General features: G+C 42.0%; 1 protein-coding gene across 4 annotated transcripts in view; it reads right to left on the bottom strand.

The window, feature by feature from the left end:
- Positions 1–22,564, bottom strand: part of HDAC6 (histone deacetylase 6) — a 95,707-nt gene that overhangs the window by 9,375 nt on the left and 63,768 nt on the right. For all 4 annotated transcript variants that reach the window (XM_076197804.1, XM_076197803.1, XM_076197806.1 and 1 more), the window contains exons 19-30: positions 20,077–20,336; positions 18,025–19,729; positions 17,085–17,248; positions 15,344–15,526; positions 14,742–14,899; positions 14,127–14,322; positions 13,285–13,414; positions 12,692–12,948; positions 4,380–4,497; positions 3,104–3,843; positions 2,769–2,915; positions 1,527–1,655 (exon numbers count right to left, since the gene is read on the bottom strand). In XM_076197804.1, the coding sequence (XP_076053919.1) occupies positions 1,527–1,655; positions 2,769–2,915; positions 3,104–3,843; positions 4,380–4,497; positions 12,692–12,948; positions 13,285–13,414; positions 14,127–14,322; positions 14,742–14,899; positions 15,344–15,526; positions 17,085–17,248; positions 18,025–19,729; positions 20,077–20,336 (4,187 nt within the window). The remainder of the gene's footprint in view (positions 1–1,526; positions 1,656–2,768; positions 2,916–3,103; positions 3,844–4,379; positions 4,498–12,691; positions 12,949–13,284; positions 13,415–14,126; positions 14,323–14,741; positions 14,900–15,343; positions 15,527–17,084; positions 17,249–18,024; positions 19,730–20,076; positions 20,337–22,564) is intronic.

Here is a 22,564-nt window from a genome sequence, read left to right as displayed (position 1 = left end):
GCGGCGAAGGTCGAGGTGAGGGCGGTTCGAATCCTGCCACCAGTGAATTTGAACCAAGGGCATACATACATACATACATATACCAAGGCTTTTTCCCCCTTCCAAGGGAGGTAGCCAAAAAGGGAAAGGCATAAAAACACTCCCACCCATTTCATCCCTAAATACACTCCACACCCCTCCCTCTCATCTGAGCACCTCCTGGATGACGGGTCATCCCTGCACCCTGCCCACCGCCCTGGGTCAGAAGCAGTGTCGCAAGACACAGCACATCCACAGCAAGGCCGCTTCATTTAATCGGCGACCCCCCCTCTCCGTCCCCCCTTGCATATAAGGAGAGGACGGGGAGAAATCCCTTCGGGCTGCGTCAAAATTTACTCACGCATACTACCCCACCCCCCACCCCCCCGCCCATTCCTCCTCATGCAATCACAACATCATCCATATACAACCATTCTCCACTCACCTCTGTCTTCCTTCTTCTCCCTTCCTTCCTCAACATACATTCCCCTCTTCCCCAAAGCCCCCTTCACCCCATCCATCCACCTCATCCTAGGACGTCCCCTCATGTTCACTCCCTCCACATCTGCCTTCCATACCTCTTTTACTAGTCCAAGGGCATGGTTCATTAAATTCCAGGCTACAAGCCCTCTGTGAGGGGCACCGTCCTACCCTCCCGATAGGGGGGAGTGTGTGACGTTAAACCATATCATCATCATCCTTCTCTCTGTTCCCCTCCTGATCCTCTCAATTACTCTTCTTAATTATTCACAACTCAATCTTTTTGGTGTGGTATTGTCCTCACGGATACAAACTACTAATTCTCCACCTTTTCCAATTAGGAGACCTTATGTTTGTTACGGCTCCTCTTCTCCAGTTACAATAAGATGGTGACATACATACATACATATACCAAGGCTTTTTCCCCCTTCCAAGGGAGGTAGCCAAAAAGGGAAAGGCATAAAAACACTCCCACCCATTTCATCCCTAAATACAATAAGATGGTGACATAGAAAAAGACCTACAATAATGCAAAAAAGACAAAAGTCTAATATTTCTTCCCAGAGGACCTATGAATCACTGCTAACTATTGCAGGGATGTGGTATTTTGGCCATTGAATACCAAGGCAACAAATTACAAAAAAGAGCTAATGAATTATTTTAATAATTCGGATCACATGAAGAATCGTCACCCCAGACTTTGACAGGGTGACAATTCTTCATGTGGGCTATCCTAGGATGACAATTCTTCAAGTGGGCCATCCTGGGTCTACAATTCTTCGGATGTAAAAGTTGACGACAATAAGCATTTCCCTCATTCACCTTTTCCTGACCTAACCTAACCTAATCTTTTTTCCACTGTTGATATTCAGCATACTGGGGTGATAATTCTTCAGGTGGGATCTCATGGGGTGACGATTCTCCATGTGGGCGTTCTGGGGTGACAATTCTTCATACAACCCAATAATTCATTAGCTCTTTTTGTAATACACTTTTTCCTTATACCTTATAATGGCAGAAGTACTCACCTCATGATGTACGTAAGAATCGCAAGCGTAGCACCATACTGAGAGGTCAGAGAAGCTCAATGTCAGGTAATGTTCGTGGGTGACAGCGTGGAGCAGCATGTGTTCCTGCACATACCGCCCGCACAACACCTGTGCATATGACGACAAAACTTTTGTTACGTAACTTAAGAGATATTCTTATAAAAATATGTTCATTTCCTCAAAATGGGCATGTTTTCAGTTAAAATGACATTTAACAAATAAATTTAGACCAGAGCTATTATGATCTTAGGTCAATTAATAACAATCAATAAATCAAAAGGGATAACTTCACACACACACAAACAAAAAAGGCTATACAAGTGGAATTCAACAAGAAAGTTCCACCAGAAAGAATGGATATGGTAGATATAGGCATAAATAAGGCATCTTATAGTTTCTAGACATATACTATTAAAATATATCAGAGATAAATCTTCACAACAGTGACAAGAGATGGCTAACTTTGAAGCAGAATAACCCAAAAGAACAACATTATCTCCCTCACTAACCAATCCATATACACACTAACAACCATGGTAACGTAACACAATCCTGGGATGGCCTTACCTTCACTTCAAACCATACATACTTTCCATTCCTGATCCTCTCACTATCTCTACTACTTATATAAAAACTCTTGACAGACCTTGACAGCCTTCCCCAACCCCTACTCTATACATCTACAACATATATACATACATATACCCTTACAAGAAAGGTACCCAAAAAACAAAGGCATAAAAACCACTCCCACCCATTCCATCCCCACATACTCCACTCCCATCCACCCCCCTCCCTTCCTCCTATTTTGACTCTTGGATGACGGGTCATCCCTGCATCTTGCCCACTGCCTTGGGTCAGAAGCAGTGTCACAAGAGACAGCACATCCACAGCAAGGCTATTTCATTAAATTGGCAACTCCCCCTCTCTGTCCCCTTATGCAAAAATGGAGAAGACGGGGAGAAATCCCTTTGGGCTGTGTCAAAATATTTTGCACACATCCTCCCTCACCCCCCATCCCCCATTTACAAAACACTCCATAATGCCTCTTTGTCAATATCGTCATATGCCTTCTCCAAATCCATGATAGGTAAATACAATTAAATAAATCAACACACACACACACACATATGCTGAGGATTTCAAAGAAGAAGAAATCTTTTGAAAGCAGAAAAATGAAGAAGAGTCAAAGCATAAAATGGGAAGTAGGATTAGCTTTACCTTATAGCAGGTCAAGCAAATCCAATTCTCAGATGGATCTTGGCACTCTTCACAAGGTAACCTTGTGTTGATTCCACTGGATGGCACTGGCTGGACAGCTGTCTCTAGGTGAGGGCACCATGACAAGGGTACAACAGCAAACATATTCTGCAAGACATTTACAATCATCTCTAAAAAAAAAAATCATCCTTATAATCAGTTCTAAAACCAAAGTAAACTACTTGGCTGGGAAGAAAATCTTCTTGTCCAAATATTTGTTTCCAGCAATGGGGTTTTCTTCCATACTGATAGTCAGGGAATGAATAAATGAGTGAATATTGCTTTCTCACACTTACCTGAGCTCCTTCTAGCTCTGTGAGGAGGAAGGTGTTGACGTTATTTGGGTCAGAGCCACCGACAGCCCCAAGTGCTTCCAGGTCCTCCCCAGAACCTCCTCCAGAAGCTCCTCCTCCACTATTGCTCCCCCCTGAAGAGGAAGGGCCAGGGTTATCGGACCCACCTCCACAACATACAGCCACTGCATCTACAGGAGAGGCTTCCTTCTGTTGCAACTCAGTTGCTGCATTGCAGGAAGATTTCCCTGACCCTGCTCCTGGCCCAACGACACCTGTTGTCTGTTCCTGCGTGTCCATGTCATCAGACGCCTTACACACTAATGCCTGCATTTCCACCAGCCATGCATGAGCCAATTCATCCAGGTCCCCACAGATAACATCATCGAGCACCGTTGTCATTCCAGCGGCACCTTCGTGTTCCCCAGCTTCCATGCCCTGCGCCACCTTGCCAATGCCCCGTCGTACAGCCGCCTGCACCACTATCCTGGCTGTGACCTCGGCCTGGGCCACTGCCACTGAAGCTTCATGCAGCACTTCCTGAATCAAACCTTCAGCCAGCTGGGTTGCCTTATGAAGTTCTTTGCTCTTGTTCTCATCCTTGATATCCACTGCCTCCTCGAGTTTATCATTCTTGCTCTCTAATTCAATTTCCATTACCTCTTCAACTTCGTCACCCTTCCTCTCTTCCTTGATTTCCATTCCTTTCACTGCTGTTACCAACTCGTCAATGGAGTTTTTATCTGTAACAGAGAGTTCATCATTGTATGTTAATTATGACATGAAAATTATGAGAACTGCATAACTTGGCTACCTGTGGTGGTGGTGGTGGTGGTGGGCAGGGGGGAGGGAGAAAAAACATGACTGTGAAGTCATCATGGTTGTTCAACATGTATATGCATATGAGAGAGAGAGAGAGAGAGAGAGAGAGGGGGGAGAAGGATGGAGAAGGGAGAGGAAGAGGGAAAGTGAGAAAGAGGAAGAAAGAGAGGAGGGAGGGAGAGGGAATCTTTCTGTACCCACAAAAGAGGTAAGTATAAAAAATAATTTAAAATAAAATCTAACTAAAGTTGTTTGTTTCAAAATGAAGTCTTTTTGGTTCAATCAACTTAATACAATTTATACCAAATGGTAGCCTACTTATCTTGTTATCTGAGCTGCTGCCAAACTTATGATTCATTTTTCTATATTAATGAAAGAAAGAAGAAGAAGAAAAAAAAACAAAATAAATAAAAAATAAATAAATAAATAAATAAAATAAATAAATAAATAAACCCACCTATAGGAGCACCCTTATATGGAGAAGTTGGTGGTGTGTAGAAGGAATCTGGTGAACTTGTGACTGAGAGCAAGCTCTCTTCCATCTTGTTCAGAACATTATCCATGGGCAAATCCACCTACAGAATCCAGACAAAATAGGTTAAGCAGACATGTTGCATTAAGTATATTACAATTCCTCGTTGATATTATTCCATTCTATGGTGAAAATAGTGTGAGTAAATTTTGACGCAGCCCGAAGGGATTTTCTCCCCGTCCTCTCCTTATATGCAAGGGGGGACGGAGAGGGGGGGGTCGCCGATTAAATGAAGCGGCCTTGCTGTGGATGTGCTGTGTCTTGCGACACTGCTTCTGACCCAGGGCGGTGGGCAGGGTGCAGGGATGACCCGTCATCCAGGAGGTGCTCAGATGAGAGGGAGGGTGGGAGGGGTGTGGAGTGTATGTAGGGATGAAATGGGTGGGAGTGTTTTTATGCCTTTCCCTTTTTGGCTACCTCCCTTGTAAGGGGGAAAAAGCCTTGGTATATGTATGTATGGTGAAAATACCACATTTTTCTATAATGTAAACTGCTACTGTGAGTTTCATTGGCTAGATTGTATTAGTATGGGGCTGCTTGCATGTCATTGGCTGAAAGTAACAAGAAGAGTGAACCAATTGCAAATTGTCAGCTCTCATATGCGCAAAGGATACATGCATACATATACCAAGGCTTTTTCCCCCTTACAAGGGAGGTAGCCAAAAAGAAAAAGGTATAAAAACCATTTCCACCCATTCCATCTCTAAATACACTCCACTTCCCTCCACCCTCCCTCTTATCTTGGCACCTCCTGGATGACGGGTCATCCCTGCACCTTGTCTACTGCCCTGGGTCAGAGGCAGTGTCGCAGACACAGCACATCCACAGCAAGGCTGCTAGCACCATATGGTTGCAGCCTTGTCCCAATCCACATTACCACAATCAAAAGACTTGAAGAAGAAGAAGAAGAAGAAGAAGAAAATATAAAATAAATAACCCCAATTCAAATATGCACAGAGAATACAACATTCATCACAAACATGTACATACAAGTTACCACACCATACCCCCTGGAGCTACACTCCTCAACTCCTATCACATAATGCACTAACAAATTATACACTGGCAGGTGACTTGAGTACACAGCATCCAATGTGGCTACACACACTAACAACAGACTAGAAACACTGGGAGATGTTTAGCTGTAACCAAGGTTGTCACCTTTGCCCTTTGTGCTCTGACTTTCAGAGCAAGCAGGTGTCATTGGCGACTGTTGGATTTGAACATAGGTTTGTATTGTGAGAAGCTATTCCTTAGCTTACTGTTTTTTTCTAATGTTTGTAACAACACCTTTACACTGTTATATTTCATAATTTTGATCATTCTGTAGGCTGTATATTTTCAGCAGTAATGCTGTTACACCCAATATACCGTATATTATTATCAATATTATTATTTTTTTAACTGAAACTGCTCACTATCTGTAACATCCTCCATTAACTAATACTTCCCTAATTTTTGCTGATCTATCTATATACGTACATACATACACATACCAAATTTTTTTTCCCTTACAAGGGAGGTAGCTAAGATCAAAGGCATAAATCCATTCCCACCCATTTCATCCGCATAATACTCCACTCCCGCCCATTTCATCCGCACATACTCCACTCCCATTCTCCACCCCTCCCTCCCTCTTTTCTTGGCTCCTCCTGGGTGATGGGTCATCCCTGGATCTTGCCTATTGCCCTGGGTCAGTCTATGTAGCAAGGGCTTTTTCCCTCTAAGGGAGGTACCCTGGTCAAAAGGCACATACTCGCCCGCACTCATTCCACCACCCTTTGTGTGTGGGTCGAAGTGAAAAATCTTGTTAATACCGTATACTTGTGACACTGCTTCTGACCCAGGGCAGTGGGCGAGATGCAGGGATGACCAGTTATCCAGGAGGTGCCAAGATAAAAGGGAGGGAAGAGGATGGAGGGGAATGGAGTGTGATAGGGATGGAATGGGTGGGAGTAGTTTTTATACCTTTGCTTTTTGGCTACCTCCCTAATAATAATAATACTAATAATAATACATACATACATATACCAAGGCTTTTTCCCCCTTACAAGGGAGGTAGCCAAAAAGGGAAAGGCATAAAAACACTCCCACCCATTTCATCACTACATACACTCCACACCCCTCCCACCCTCCCTCTCATCTGAGCACCTCCTGGATGACGGGCCATCCCTGCACCCTGCCCACCGCCCTGGGTCAGAAGCAGTGTCGCAAGACACAGCACATCCACAGCAAGGCCGCTTCATTTAATCAGCGACCCCCCCTCTCCGTCCCCCCTTGCATATAAGGAGAGGACGGGGAGAAATTCCTTCGGGTTGTGTCAAAATTTACTCACACACACTACTCCATCCCCCACCCCCCTGCCCATTCCTCCTCATACAATCACAACATCATCCATATACAACCATTCTCCACTCACCTCTGTCTTCCGTCCTCTCCCTTCCTTCCTCAACAGACATTCCCCTCTTCCCCAAAGCCCCCTTCACCCCATCCATCCACCTCATCCTAGGACGTCCCCTCATGTTCACTCCCTCCACATCTGCCTTCCACACCTCCTTTACTAGTCTTTCCTCACTCATTCTTTCCATGTGTCCAAACCATCCCAATATTCTTTCATCAACCCTATCTCCCAAATCCTTTTTCACCCCTGTTCTCCTCCTCACCTCCTCATTTCTCACTCTATCCAGCCTAGTAACCCCCACCATACCTCTCAGACACCTCATCTCAAACACATTCAAACTCCTTCTCTCTTCTTCTCTTATGTTCCACGTTTCTGCCCCATACAGTGCTGTTGGCACAATCACTCCTTCATACAGTCTCCTCTTCGCATCCATTCCCAAATGTCTATTTCTCATTACACTCTTTAATCCACCAAGGCATTTACTCGCTTCTCTCAATCTACATTCTACCTCCACCTTCACTCCACCTTTTCCTACTACACTTGCACCCAAGTATCTAAAACTATCCACTTCCTCCAGTCGCTCTCCCTTAATGTTCACTTCCAGTCTACTGCCACTTTCACCCCTTGTACATCTCATCACCTTACTTTTACCTACATTTATCTTTAGCTTTCTTCTATCACATACTCTCCCAAACTCTGCCACCAGCTTCCTCAATCCTTCCTCTGACCCTGCCACAAGCGCAGTGTCGTCCGCAAACAACAGCTGGCTCACCTCCCACTTTTCTCCATTTTCTTTAACCATCTCCAATCCCTGACCCACTACCCTAGCATTCACCTCTCGCACCACCCCATCCATGTATAAGTTGAACAGCCAGGGCGACATAACGCATCCTTGACGAAGTCCCACCTTTACTTCAAACCACTCACTCTCTCCATTTCTAATCCTGACACAAGCTCTACTACTCTCATAAAAACTCTTGACAGCTCCCAGAAGCTTTCCTCCTATCCCATAAATCTGCAGTTGAGCAGTAGTCGTCACTCAGGTCAGGTCAAACCGGGTAGCTGCTTCAGTTAGCGATATGGCGAGTGAACGTGTCACTGTGTTCAGCGCCGAAGAGGTACAATCTCTACTTAGTAGAATTGAAGCCTTGGAGGATGCTGTTAAGTGCCTTAAGGAGGAGAATCGAGTTCTCCGCTCGAAGGCCCATGATACGGAAGGCAATATTAGCGATGAGCATGGATGGAATACGGTGAGAAATAAGATGCGGAAAAGTGGAGAAAATTCCTCACCAGCCCCACTGAAATGCAAAAACTCGTTTCAAGTGCTGGCAAATCTGCAGGAAGAAGGAACTAATGAAATCCAAGAGATGAAGAAAAGGGCAGACGCTGGATCCCTGCCCACAGGTAAGATTTTGGTAGTAGGAGACAGTCAAGTGAGGTATTTAGACAGGGTTTTCTGCGACAAAGATAGGAAGCATAGGACGCAGGTGTGTTTCCCCGGCGCGGGCATAGGTGATGTTAGAGATAGGATTGAAGAGTGTCTAGTAGGGGAAGGTAAGGACCCAGTAGTTTGCTTAAGTGCCGGAGGAAATGATATAGGTAAGGTAGGAAGTGAGGAATTATTTGCGCGGTACCGAGATGCGCTAGACAAGATCAGAAATAGGGGAGGTGTTCCTGTAGTATGTGGAATCCTTCCGAGGCGTAGAGTTGGAGGCATGTGGCATTCCAGGGCTATTGCAATGAATTGCAGGCTGGCAAAACATTGTAAGGCTAATGGATGGGCATTTGTCGACAACTGGGACCGCTTTTATGGTAAGAATCACCTATACACAAGGGACGGAGTGCACTTGTCTCCCAAAGGATTTCGGCTCCTTGCTGAATCCCTTGAGCGAGAAGTAGGCATCCTACAGGGTTTTTTCGGGTAGATTATGTGGGAGTAGGGGGGGAAGTATCGGAATATAGTTTAGGAAATAGAAACAACTTAGAGGACTGTACAAAAAATCACCAAAGCAGGTGGAGGGAAGATAAACTTAAAGTTTACTATACAAATAGTAGGAGCATAATTAACAAAATTGATTTGCTGCGAGGTAAAGCATGCGTAGAAAATTTCGATATTATAGCCATTACTGAATCCTGGATCAACATGGCTGATAAACATTTCCTTCCGGAAATCGAAATAGAAGGATATAAGTTTTTTCATAAGGATAGGGTCGGCAGGAATGGGGGAGGTGTAGCACTTTTCGTTAAAAATACATTAAACTGTATTATCAACAATTCGATTAAGGAAGAGGACTGTACGGAATCTATTTGGGTAGAGATTATAGGCAAGAATAAGAAAGTTATTATTGGCGTCTTGTATAGACCTCCTAACCTTAGCATTGAGCAGACTGATTCCCTAATTCATGAAATTCACAGAGCGTCCCAGTACAAAAACGTTGTAATCATGGGAGATTTTAACTATAGAAACATTGACTGGGAAACTTTAATAGGAGATCATGAAGCGAAACAATTCCTAGATGTGGTGCAGGATAATTTCCTAAAACAAATGATTACCGATCCTACGAGGGGACAAAATACCCTGGACTTAATTCTAACAAAAAATGAGCACCAAATTAGCAGCATAATAGTGGGCGATAGTCTAGGCTTTAGCGATCATCAAGAAATAAGATTTAATATTATCTGGGAAAAAATAAAAAGTACAAATAACGTTCAAGTACCAGACTTCAGGAAAGCAAACTTTGACAATATAAAAACCTATTTGAAATTGAATACGAAAAACAATCCGGACGTTTCAAACATTCTTGATTCTCGTTGCGGGGCTGATAATCAGAAGTGGGTCAAGGAGGATACGCGTACCTTGGGTCAGGTCTGGGTCAAAGAGAGAAATACGCATACCTTAGATCAGGTCTGGGTCAAAGAGATTGATGCGCGTGCCTTGGGTCAGGTCGATTCGGGGCGACGGCCCAAAAATCAGGTCAGTACTTTGGATGAGATGTATAGCAATCTGGCAGATCTAATTATTAATGCACAAAACACATTTATCCCCCTAAAGTCAATACGAAAAAATAGTAATACTCCCAAATGGATGACGGACAGATTGAAACATGAGATCGGAATTAAAAGAGGACTTTACGTAAAAATAAAAAACGGGGAATCACACCTTAGATCAAGATATAACGAAATGGCAAAGCTGGTTAAAAGGAATACACGTTCAGCGAAACGTAATTATGAAATCAAGGTTGCCAGTCAAGCAAAATCAAACCCAAAGGGTTTCTTTCACCTCTATAGAACAAAAAATAAAGAAAGAATAGGACCAATTAAAAACGATGAAAATGTCATGATAGAATCGGAAGAAAAAATGAGTGAGGAGTTTAACAATTATTTTCTATCGGTGTTTACTAATGAGAGGTTAGATAAAGTACCTGACTGCGATCCGATTTTCAGAGGGGATGAAGAAAATAGCCTAACTAATATCAGTATTAGTAAAGAAGAAGTTATCAAGCAGATTGACAGACTTAAAGCTACAAAATCTCCGGGTCCGGACGAAATTTTTCCAAGAATGCTTAAAGAGTGTAAATTTGAAATCTGCGACCAGTTAACTGAAATATTCAATAAATCGGTAGACACTGGTTCTGTTCCAACTGCTTGGAGGCAGGCAAACATTGTTCCTGTTTTTAAGAAGGGAGATAGATCGACCATATGCAACTACAGGCCAATCAGTTTGACATCGGTTATAGGAAAAATGCTTGAATCAATAATAGTAAATAGACTCAGAGAACACATTGAAGGGCATAATTTAATTCGTGATTCACAGCATGGTTTCTCCAAAGGTAAGTCATGCGTGACTAATCTTCTATCTTTTTACACTAAGGTATATAAGGCGTCAGACAACAATGAAAATTACGATGTTATTTACCTTGACTTTAGCAAAGCGTTCGACAAAGTGCCACACCAGAGACTACTAAATAAAATCAAAGCCCATGGCATAGGAGGAAAAGTGTTAGAATGGATTAGAGCTTGGATTAGTAACAGAAAACAGCGGGTCACCATAAATGGAATAAAATCTAGGTGGGGCAATGTTACTAGCGGGGTCCCCCAGGGATCGGTTTTGGGTCCCTTATTGTTCATTATGTATATAAACGACTTAGACGATGGGTTAAATAGTGATGTTAGTAAGTTTGCGGACGACACTAAAATAGGACGCCTAATTAGGTCAGGAGAAGACGCCCAGATTCTGCAGGATGATCTTAATAAACTGTTAACATGGTCGGTGAAATGGCAAATGAACTTCAATATCTCTAAGTGTAGCGTGTTAAACGTAGGGCTACACAACCCCGAAAATAGATACAACTTAGATGACACGTTCTTAGAAAAATCTGAGTGCGAGAGGGACTTGGGAGTTCTGGTGAGTCCGGACCTTAAAACCAGGAAGCAGTGCATTAGCGCCAGAAATAAAGCAAACATGGCATTAGGCTTCATTGCTAGGACGGTAACAAATAGAAGTGCAGAGGTAATTATTAAACTCTATCTAGCGATAGTTAGACCCATCCTTGACTATGCGGTACAGTTTTGGTCTCCGTCCTACAAAATGGACATAAATTCACTAGAATCAGTACAGAGAAGAATGACCAAAATGATACAAGGACTCGGAAATTTGCCTTACGAAGAGAGGCTTAGGCACCTAAACTTACACTCTCTGGAAAGACGCAGAGTGCGGGGTGATCTAATAGAAGTGTTCAAGTGGATCAAAGGCTATAACAAGGGTGATGCAAACAAGGTCATCATAATAAAACAACAGGGCAGGACTCGCAGTAATGGGTATAAACTGGACAAATTTAGATTTAAGAAGGAAATAGGCAAGAATTGGTTTACAAATAGGGTGGTCGATGAATGGAATAAACTTAGTAACCACGTAGTAAGCGCTGAAACTATCAGTTGTTTTAAAAAACGATTAGACAACTTTATGGATGGGGACGACAGGTGGTGATGGATACGGAGCTGCCTAGTGTAGGCCTTATGGTCTTTTGCAGTCTCCTTTATTTCTTATGTTCTTATGTTCTTATAACCTCCCACAGTGCCTTTCTGTCTACCCTATCATAAGCCTTTTCCAGATCCAAAAAAGCCCAAAAAACATCCTTCCCCTTTCCTATAGCTTTCTCACATATCTGTCTTACCACAAAGATCTGATCTACACAACCTCTACCTGTCCTAAATCCACACTGTTCCTCACCAATTACTCCTTCTGTTCCTCTCCTAATCCTCTCAATTAAGATCCTCCCATAAGCCTTCCCTACTACACTTAACAGGCTAATCCCTCTGAAACTACTACATTCACACTTGTCCCCTTTTCCCTTGTAAAGAGGAACTATACAGGCACTTCTCCAGTCCTCCGGTACTCTACCCTCTCTCCAGCAAACATTAAATAACCTCACCAACCAGTCCACCATCACTGAACCTCCCTTTTTCAGACATTCTGCATGGCATCCATCCAGACCAGGTGCCTTACCTGCTTTCATCATCTTTACAACTGCCTTCACCTCATCCTTCCTTATTTCTCCTCCATTCTCCTCACTCATCACTCTCATTTTCTTCGCATTTCCCACTGCAGCTATCTTTCCTTCCCTATCCTCCTTCACATTTAGCAACTCCCTAAAATATTCTGCCCATCTTCCCCTTAATAATAAATAATAATAACAATAATAAGAAAAAAGCCTTTGGTATATGTATGTACTACATACAAAAGAATAGTAAAAATACCTCCATATATCATATCCAACCAAAACTTATCAACATTTATTATACTTTGGTTCAAATTCCAAATTCAAGAAGGACTTACCTGGAAGCTGAGCTGTGACCAAAACTTGGAATGAGCAGTGATGACAGAATTGATGTCACTGATGGCTTCTTTACAAGGTTCTCCAGAATCAAGTGGCGGCAATGGATCACCAAGGAGAGCTTTGCCAACCATGGTCATACTGTAGCTAATTGAGGTAAGATTGTACCCCCCTTCCAGAGCCACAATGACCCGACCATCGGCTAAACTAGTGAGTAGGTGTGTTATGTGGCCGTAGCAGGCAGGAGTGACGCAACATCCTGAAAAAGAAATATATAAGGAGCTTGATATATTGAAACAATGAAGCATGCTCTTTACAGTTGCTAAGCTGAAATATAAGAAGTAAAAGTGTGTCAAAATTATGTAAGCTTTTTTTTCAGATAACTGAAATTTATTGTGTAACCAAGAGTGGCTGAAGACATCAGTTAAATTTTTTACTTTCTGAAACTTGAGGCAACCATTTTTACTAGATATAGAGGGATGTCCTACATAAGTTTTCTTTCATATATCTATCTATACAACAAAAATTCTCTTCCACTTCACAAGGGAGGTAGCCAGCTATGGCATGCACCCAACCGCAAGGAGTAAAAGCTTACCTCCGAGAGGATCCCCTACGGCTGCATCAAATCCAGCTGACACGAAAACCAACTGTGGGTTGAACTGGTACCCAATGGGTAGTACCACCTGCATCATGGCTGCCATGTATTCAGCATCACCCATGCTACCCTGGTAATCCAGAGAAACAGAAAATTAAATTGATGAATAAACAAAAACAATACATACTTTCTACTCACTTATATTATGGAGTGGTTTGTCAACCAGACTAATGCTGTTGGGCGAAACCAACGATAGGTATCTGAGAATGGTGGTCCTATAAGATGGATGCTGGAGAATTGTCTCCATACTACCCCTCTTTAAATCCCACTGGCAATCCCACGTCTACCTAAAGACGCAATTACTTATTAATCTTATTCTATTTTGTTCAATGCAAGGATTTGACTTCAAGTAACTTATGCATTAAGAGAGAGTATTATTCTGAGTTATCTGGGGTCCTGGGAACAATTATTACTGCTGGCAAGTTTTGCCAGCCCCAAAAATCAAAGGGAGGATGGGTCTAGTTTCCTTCTTCCTTCAAATGAATCAAATATCCTACACATTCTACAAATGCTTCTAGTACAAATTTTGATCACACATTTCTATTATTCAATCTAGGAGAGTTAAATTCTAATACATGTATCTGTCTATATACCAAGGGTTTTTTACCCCTAACAAGGGAGGTAGCCAAATCAAAAGGTATATATCCATTCCCATCCACCCCCTTTCCTCCCTCTCACCTTAGCTCCTCATGGATGATGGGTCATTCCAGTATCCCGCCCCCTGCCCTGGGTCAGAAGCAATTGTAACACATATTACACAAAAAATGAATGTGATAACTAACCTTACACCAGGGAATGTTGACATTATATCCCCGTCCTTCACCTTCGCCAACTTGGTCAAAATTCGCATCGGTTGAACATGGGAAGAATGTGGCATTATCATATCGATGAATTGACACATACAGCACCCTGGGGTCACTCTCAAACATGTGCTGGATTCCATTGCCATGGTGCACATCCCAATCAAGTATCATCACTCTGTAGGTGACAAATGTGACATTGATTATAGACACAGTAGTTACTCAATTTCCATCTGCTGGTTAACTTCATAAGTTTAAGGGCAGACCCTCAATGCCTACAGGAAGGAAGGAAGGAAGGAAGGAAGGAAGGAAGGGAGGGAGGAGGAGGAGGAGGAGGAGGAGGAGGAGGAGGAGGAGAAGAAGAAGAAGAAGAAGAAGAAGAGGAAGAAGAAGAAGAAGAAGAAATAATAATAATCATCACCATTTTCAGGGAGGTGGGCAGCCCTTCAGAATAGGAACAAGAATAAGAAGCATAAAAAGAAGAATAAGATGAATAAGAATAAGAACAAAAAGTAGAAGAGAGGAAAAGAAGAAGAAGAAGAAGAAGCATGTCATCTGGTTGGAATAAGGCAGAAGTCTTGAACATTGAACACATACCTGGTTAAGTTGTGCATCTCCAAAGCATACTTGGCAGCTACTGCCACATTGTTATATATGCAGAAGCCACATGCCCCTCTTTCCTCTGCATGGTGGCCTGGGGGACGGATGACAGCGACTCCTCGCGGGCAGTCACCACCACATGCACTATCCACAGCCTGCATCAAATGACTGCCTATTAATAATCATGAACCTCCTTCTCCATCAATTTCTTAAGTGGATAAGGGGTGAGTGAGTGAGTGGGTTGTCATATAATGAAGCAGTGGGGGTAGACCAGCCCCAGCTAATGGACCCAGATAATCCTTCATTCACAAAGTAGCTAAGATTTTGGGACAATGAATATTTTTTTTTAGATGGGTGTAGGATAGGTGAATGATGGGTGTATTTGTTTTGCACTGGCCACTTCACTTATAATGAGGAAAAGACCTTTTGGTATATGTATATACATATGTGTATGCATGCACATGTGTATACATTGTATGTATGTATGCATATGTATATGTATGCATATTTATGTATATATGTATGAATGCATACATATATACATAATGTAGGATTAAATACAGCATTACACTGAAGAGGGTTACCTATGTAGAACTAACCTGCAAGATGGAGCCTGCTGCAAGCAGAGCAGCCTGATTTGTGTCTGGGTGGAAGTAGATAGAGTTGTAGTTGTACTGCATCTGATGAAGCTCTCTTGGTTTCATGCTCCTGAGTTCCGACATCAATTTCACATGACTCTTGCTATGCACCAACTCCAGTTCTTCCTTCTTGGCTTTCCTGCTCTGTTGGCAGGAACATAGAGAAATTAGAAAGAATTTAAAGAGCAACAACAAAGATAGCACCAACACTCTCCAAATTGACATATGAACAAAGATTGGACAAACTTGAACTACCAACCCTGGAAGAAAGAAGAGAAAGAGGAGACTTGCTAACCATCTACAGAATTATGAAAGGGATGGAAGTCCTTGATAGAGATGACTTACTAAAATGGGATAGGAGGACACGAAAAGAAACTTAAAAAGGATAGTTACAGAAGAGACCTGAAAAAGAATAGCATCCCACACAGAGTGATAGATATCTGGAACAAACTGAACGAGGAAACAGTGAGTGCAAAAACTATACAAGAATTTAAGATCAAACTGGATGCTGAAAGATACAAAAGTGGGTCACTATGAGCATAGCTCTCTTCCCATAAAATACAACTAGGTGAATATAATCAATCTGTTACCCCAAGTATCTATGGGTCTCAAATAATTTGTAACAATTACCAGATTGACCCACAAATCACTCAAGGAAAAAATATGTTGTTATTGCCTGGGTAAGGCAAGAACATAAGATGAGGTGTCTGTTGTCTCCTGTGTGATGACTGCATCTGGAGCAATTTGCTTTTGTGTCTGGGCCTATTTTGTGTCCATATTGTTTTACAGATTGACACAGTCACCCTACTTAACAAGTGAAATCTATTTAACCACTTCAATACGGGACTTAAATCTCGCGGGCAGCAGCCAATGCCAGCCGTACGACGTAACGAAATAATATTCGCATCATAAAATATAGTCGCCGCTTATATCGATCGTTCTCTCTTTCACCCGCGAATTTTGAAAACCACAGAGAATGGGATTAAGGGCACATTTGGGAGAATGTAAAAACACAGGGGCGACTACAATAAATATAATCAAGACGCCGATATGGCAGCGTCGCGAATCCACTTGCTCCTCATGACGCCTACGTGTGCGGCACCGTATGGAAGGGGTTAAACACTATTTCAAAGCACAAAATAAAACTTCTTTATATATTTCGTTCTATGTATGGAGACACCTATTCTCAGCCAAGCAAGAGATTCCAACTTGAAAGTCTTAACTGGTAACCCCATTGTCAGCAGAAGTATGTCCCTTGGTTGATCAAGTCTCTATCCTTACAATAAAATATATAACCATACCACCACAGTGTAATTTTCTAAATTATCTAATCATTTCAAATAATGTCTACTTTTATGGTACATTGAGTAATGAAATATACATGGATGGATGGGGTGAAAGAGGTGTTGAGCAGGAGGGAAATGTCTGTTGAGCATGGAAGGGAGAAGGCAGGAGAGGGGTGAGTGGAGGATGGCTTGTACAGATGATACTGTGATGCAAGGAAGGGAGGGGGAGGGGTGCGTGGGTGTTGGGGAGTTGGGAGTGGAATGGGTGGGAGTGGATGCATGCCTTTGACTTGGCTACTCCCTTTATAAAGTGGAAGAACCTCTTGGTATATAGATAGATAGACAATAAATTTATCCCTATAGTTTTACTTATCTTAATACATACTGTTAAAAACTTTAAACTACTAAAAACCCACCTGTAGTACTTTACATCTGTCCACTAATTCAAATTCAAGTAATCTTTGGTAAATGTTCTGAATCCTCTGGGGTTTCTCTGGATGGCCAGGTTCACTTATATTCTTGTGTTTCATCATATTTACATCATATACAAGAGAGACTCTTGGTTTTAGCTGACTTGTCACTGTAAAGAAAAACACATTTCATTCAGCACATGATGATGATGATATGGTTTAACGTCACAAACTCACCCCTATTGGCAGGCAAGGATGCCCCTCATAGAGGGCTTTGTAATGTGGAAGTTAATGAACCATGCCCTTGGTTCAACTTCACCGGTGGCAGGATTCGAACTGCCATTCCCTTGACCTTCACCGCAAGTAATGATGCCCTAACCTGCTCAGCACATGATACATTTACAAATGTCTTAGGCACTGTTCACACGAGCGGTCTGAACTGCACAGAAACCATGGGAGTTCTGCATAGTGAAGGAAAAACTGTGTGGTTGTGTGTGAACACATCCATTGACTTACATTGTAATTGAACCGCCACAGTTTAATCTGCTAGTGTGAACTGGGCCTTAATCCCACCTACATAAAAAAAAGGTACAAGTATGAATTTTGTAGTTTTAGAGGGCCCAGTCCGTTTATAATAGCTTGTAAAGTGTATGGAAAGATGCTAACTGAAAGGATTTGGAGAGCATGTGTTCTTGTATGGAGTGTTTTGAGGTACAGGTGGCAGGTTTTTGTCGATATCTGAACATTATGTTTCTGGGGTTATGTATATATTTTTCTTTTATTGTGTTTAGGTGGTTATCACTGTGCTTGATGTGAGGGTTTAAGGGCACTTGTACATAATGGTGTGTTTATCATTCTCATTTCCTATTGGCAGAAGTGACACACTGTTTTAATCTAGTTGTCTTCACAGTATATTACTTAAAACAAGGTAAAGATCTCCTCTTACCTGATTTGTTTATCTGAGATAAAGTCTTGGGCGTACTGTGTGGAGACGGCAATGCGTGAACTCCAGTAGGACCCTTGAAAACCATCTTAGGCAAATACATCTCTCTTGTGGACACACTAGAAGGGTAGGCACTCAGAAAGGTACCCTGGAACTTAAAGCACTTCCAGTAGGACCGCTGCACATAAATACAGTTCAATATTGTATCCCTGACTTCTTGACTAGGTTTTTCGAAGCTGGTGGGGAAAGCTGGGCACGAGCGACCGAGCAAGACACCGAGAACTGTGTCTGTGAACTGAGGCACCACGTCCAAAGTGTAACTTCCCTGAAGAACCACTACCACCTTGCCTCTGGCAGCACTCATCAGCAAGTGGGTCATGTGTGCGTACATAAGGGGACTCAGGTCTGGAAAGTCGAAACCACCCGACACGATCACTAATTCTGGGTTGAACTCGTATGCCACTGGTAGAAGAAGCTGATGGAAAATGGCCAGCATGTCCTGGTCTTCAATTTCACTTTTATTAATAGGAACATTAAAATTAAAGCCCTGGCCATGTTCCACACCAATGTGGTCAAAATCCCCTTCTCTTAAGAAAGGCCACTGAGATCCGTGCTTGTATTCATGTATAGAGAAGGTAAGAACCTTTGGATTGTTGTAGAACACATATTGAGATGCTTGGTCATGTTGGGGACCCCAGTTGAACACCAGAATACGATTTAAATCCAGTTCTTCGAGGGCATAGTTTGCAGCAACTGCAACATTATTGAAGAAGCAAAACTGTGGCGTTTTTTGTGAGTGGACATGATGGTTTGGTGGACAAACCATAGCTAAACCATTTTGTACCTTTCCTTGCACTACTGCCTCCACAATCTCCATGGTGGAACCGGCAGCCAACATTGCGGTATCCATGTTGCACATGATGTGATTATTTGATACAGTCCCATTTTTATTCAGATTCAAAATATCTGAAATATTTTTAAGATATTCAAAGCGTTGAACCTCCTTTGACACTTCCTTTTCACTCGCCTTCCTTCCCTCGATCATAATGCACTCCTCTAGAATATGCAAGTCTTTAATTCTATTCAGAATTGACGAATAACTTGTCAACTGTTTGTTGGCTGTGCTGTTCGGACAGCCCTGGTGGCTAAGGCACGTCTGCTCCAGTAACAGACCAGTGCCACCACGCACAACTTCCTTGCTCTTCACTGCCGTCTTCATTGCCGAATCGAACAAGCCCCTATTCATATTATTTCTGCGGCCTGAGGACCTCACTGGGGTGTTTGGATGGCTCCTGGTGCCATTGTGTCTGGTTTCTATGCTGTGCTTCTTTGATGGTTCTGAAAAAGCCTTCTTCGGTGACCTTTTACTCATGGGTTCAAACAGAAATTCTTTCTTTGCGGGCCGACCCCACTGCGGCAATGCAGAAATGGCGGCTCGTATACTCTCACAATCCTGGTGCAGCTGAAGGTGAGCAGGCAGGGGGCACTGTGTGCAAAAGCAATGCCGAATAAAAACTTCAGACCCCTGCCTGTACTTCACAATCTTCCCATCTATACGATCCTGAATGACATTGGAGTATATGTCTTCTCTCTTTATTGTCGGAACAAAACAGTAGTTCACTATTTGGACGTTTTCCTCCTTCTTGGACTGATCATCCCCCAAAGTGTCCAAGCAAATGTCATCGCCATTGCTGAGAGGCAAATCAACCTGGAAGATGGGAAAACAAATTATAATCATCATCATTACAGTTCAATGTGTAGGCTTGTGCTTTGACTTGGCCACCCCCTTATAAGGAGGGAAAATCCTATATTATATAGCAAAGAGTAATAAATAGTGAACTTAAGGGGTAAAGCAAGAATGGGAGATAGATGAAAGGGGTGATGGGAGCCCTGCGTGAGGCTCCAACCACCAACCACAGACGGCATATACACAACCTACTACACTAACCTAATCAACTCCATTATCTAGGAATCATTTCCTACATTGTCTGGAGGTTAAGGTAAAATGTGTTAAACTATATGATCTATGAGATAATAGTCAAGCAACTGACATACCTGAAAGCAGAGGCTGGACCAGTACTTTGAATGCTCGCTGATAACCAAATTAATGGCTTCAATGGCTGTAGGATGGACTGTCGTTAAGGGTTGCAAACTTGGTAGTGGATCATCGAGCAAAGCTTTGGCACACATGGTCATACAGTAGCTTATACTTCCAAGGTTGTAACCTCCTTCCAGCGCCAACACAATCTTCCCCCCAGCAAGACCTTTCAGCAAAGATGTCATGTGTCCAAAACACTCTGGGGATACTTTACATCCTGCAATGAACAAAGATCTTTCATTGTATTCCTCACTTGATGAACTTGATATAAAATCTCCATATACTGGCATAACACTTGATTGTACATATCATGCAGAGAAGAAAATTATAAAATATTGCATAGCCTATCAATCAGAATATTTTATGACACCCTATACAAATCCTTTTCAGTACAATTATGTAAGACAGTGTATACTTATTCATTAAATCTAAACTTTTTAACAAATTAGCCCGTACTTGCAAAGGCAATCTCAGAACAATGCCTACTTTTCCCCCCTCATTCACTATGGCCAATCTTTTCTTCCAGTCTTCCATTTTCATGTATATTCATTTACAGATACCTATTGTATAACTTCTACCTGGTTCTTTTCTTGTCACCATGCAATTGTACATAAATTTTGTGTCCTCTACTTGTAGTTATTTTCTGTTTATGTTTTGTATTTTGGAATGTGTTTATGTGTGAATGATATTTTGATACAGCTCAAAGGGATTTCTCCCCATCTTCTCTTTTTCTGCATAAGGGGACGGAGAGGGGGAGGGGTCGCTGATTAAGTGAAGTGGCCATGCTGTGAATGTACTGTGTCTTGCTACATTGCTTTTGACCCAGGGCAGTGGGTAGGATGCAGGGATGACTCGTCATCCATGAGGAGCTAAGGTGGGAGGAGTGGAAACGGTGGTGGAGGGGAGTGGAATGGGTGGGAGTACGTGCCTTTGACTTGGCTACCTCCCTTATTAGAGGGAAGAAGCTCTTGGTACCGGTACATAGATTATGGTATGGTATTTATGAAGCGGCCTTGATGTGGATGTGCTGTGTCTTGCAACACTGCTACTGACCCAGGGCAGTGGACAGGATACAGGGATGACCCATCATCCAGGAAGTGCCAAGATAAGAGGGAGGGAGGAGGGTGGAGGGGAGTGGAATATATAGGAAATGGAATGGGTGGGAGGGGTTTCTATGCTTTTTTCTTTTTGGCTACCCCCCGTGTAAGGGGGAAAAAGCTTTTGGTATATGTATGTATGTAATATGTATTAACATTTTTGTGTAATGTTGTATTGTGTTAGTTTGTCATTTGTTTGTAAATTGTCCTTTGAAGCAGATTCAAACCACCATGTCAGCAGTTTGCAAGTGGTGTACGAGGTGGTCAATGAAAAATGTAGTATGTAATTCATAAAAGAACTACAGAAATAAGCATGTGGTCACTTTGTAAGCAGAATCAAGACAGACTCCGATGCCAAGCCATGCCACCAAGCTCAGACTTGGTGGGAAAAACACATACATACATATACCAAGGCTACTCCCCCCTTACAAGGGAGGTAGCCAAAAAGAAAAACATACACGCTTAATATGAACACCTGGTTCTCACAATAATACATTAAATATACAATAATAAATAAACAATATTACAAATACGTATGTACAACACATAAGGAATATTCTATGCCACCATTGCAAGTGATCCTTCGAATTCAATTCGGAACAGTATGTCAGCATAGGTAACCAGCTTGGAGTCTGGTGATTCCTCTTCTATTTTTAACCGTCGCTTTGCACCATAAACACCTCAATAATTGACTACACTATTTAAGTGAAACCCTTTCTTATACTCTACTTTGTACATTGTATATTATCATAGTTCATTGACAATATATATTTCAATCAATGTTCTTTGACTACTATTTGTTAGTTATGTTTATTGTTTAGTATATCTGTTCTTTACAGATTTCTGTAGTACCATTTCTGCTGTTTACAATAACTACTTATATTGTACCATAGTCACACAGACCATGTGTATCTTTTGGCCATAACCATGCAACTGGTATGATATAGTATACATACATACATATATCAAGGCTTTTTCCCCCTTACAAGGGGGGTAGCCAAAAAGAAAAAGGCATAAAATCATTCCCACCCATTCCATCCCTGAATACACTCCACACCCCTCCACCCTCCCTCATATCTTAGCACGTCCTGAATGACGGGTCATCCTTGCACCTTGTCTGCCCTGGGTCAGAAGCAGTATACTATAGTATACTATTATGCATAAGAAAACACCTTTCTAAAGTACCCCCCTTTGAATTCCCTACTTCTTAAAAAAAAATTATATACCTGTGTATATATATATATATATATATATATATATATATATTTATATATATATATATATATATATATATATATATTATCGGAAAATTTCGAAACACTGGACTCAGAGTAACAGAATTTATTAC

The sequence above is a fragment of the Oratosquilla oratoria genome, chromosome 14 (genome assembly GCF_046742065.1).
Source record: "Oratosquilla oratoria isolate Oo_2021 chromosome 14, ASM4674206v1, whole genome shotgun sequence".
Lineage (NCBI taxonomy): Eukaryota > Metazoa > Arthropoda > Malacostraca > Stomatopoda > Squillidae > Oratosquilla > Oratosquilla oratoria.
The sequence above is the reverse complement of the archived record's forward strand: the minus strand, read 5'-3'. Positions and strand labels throughout refer to the sequence as shown.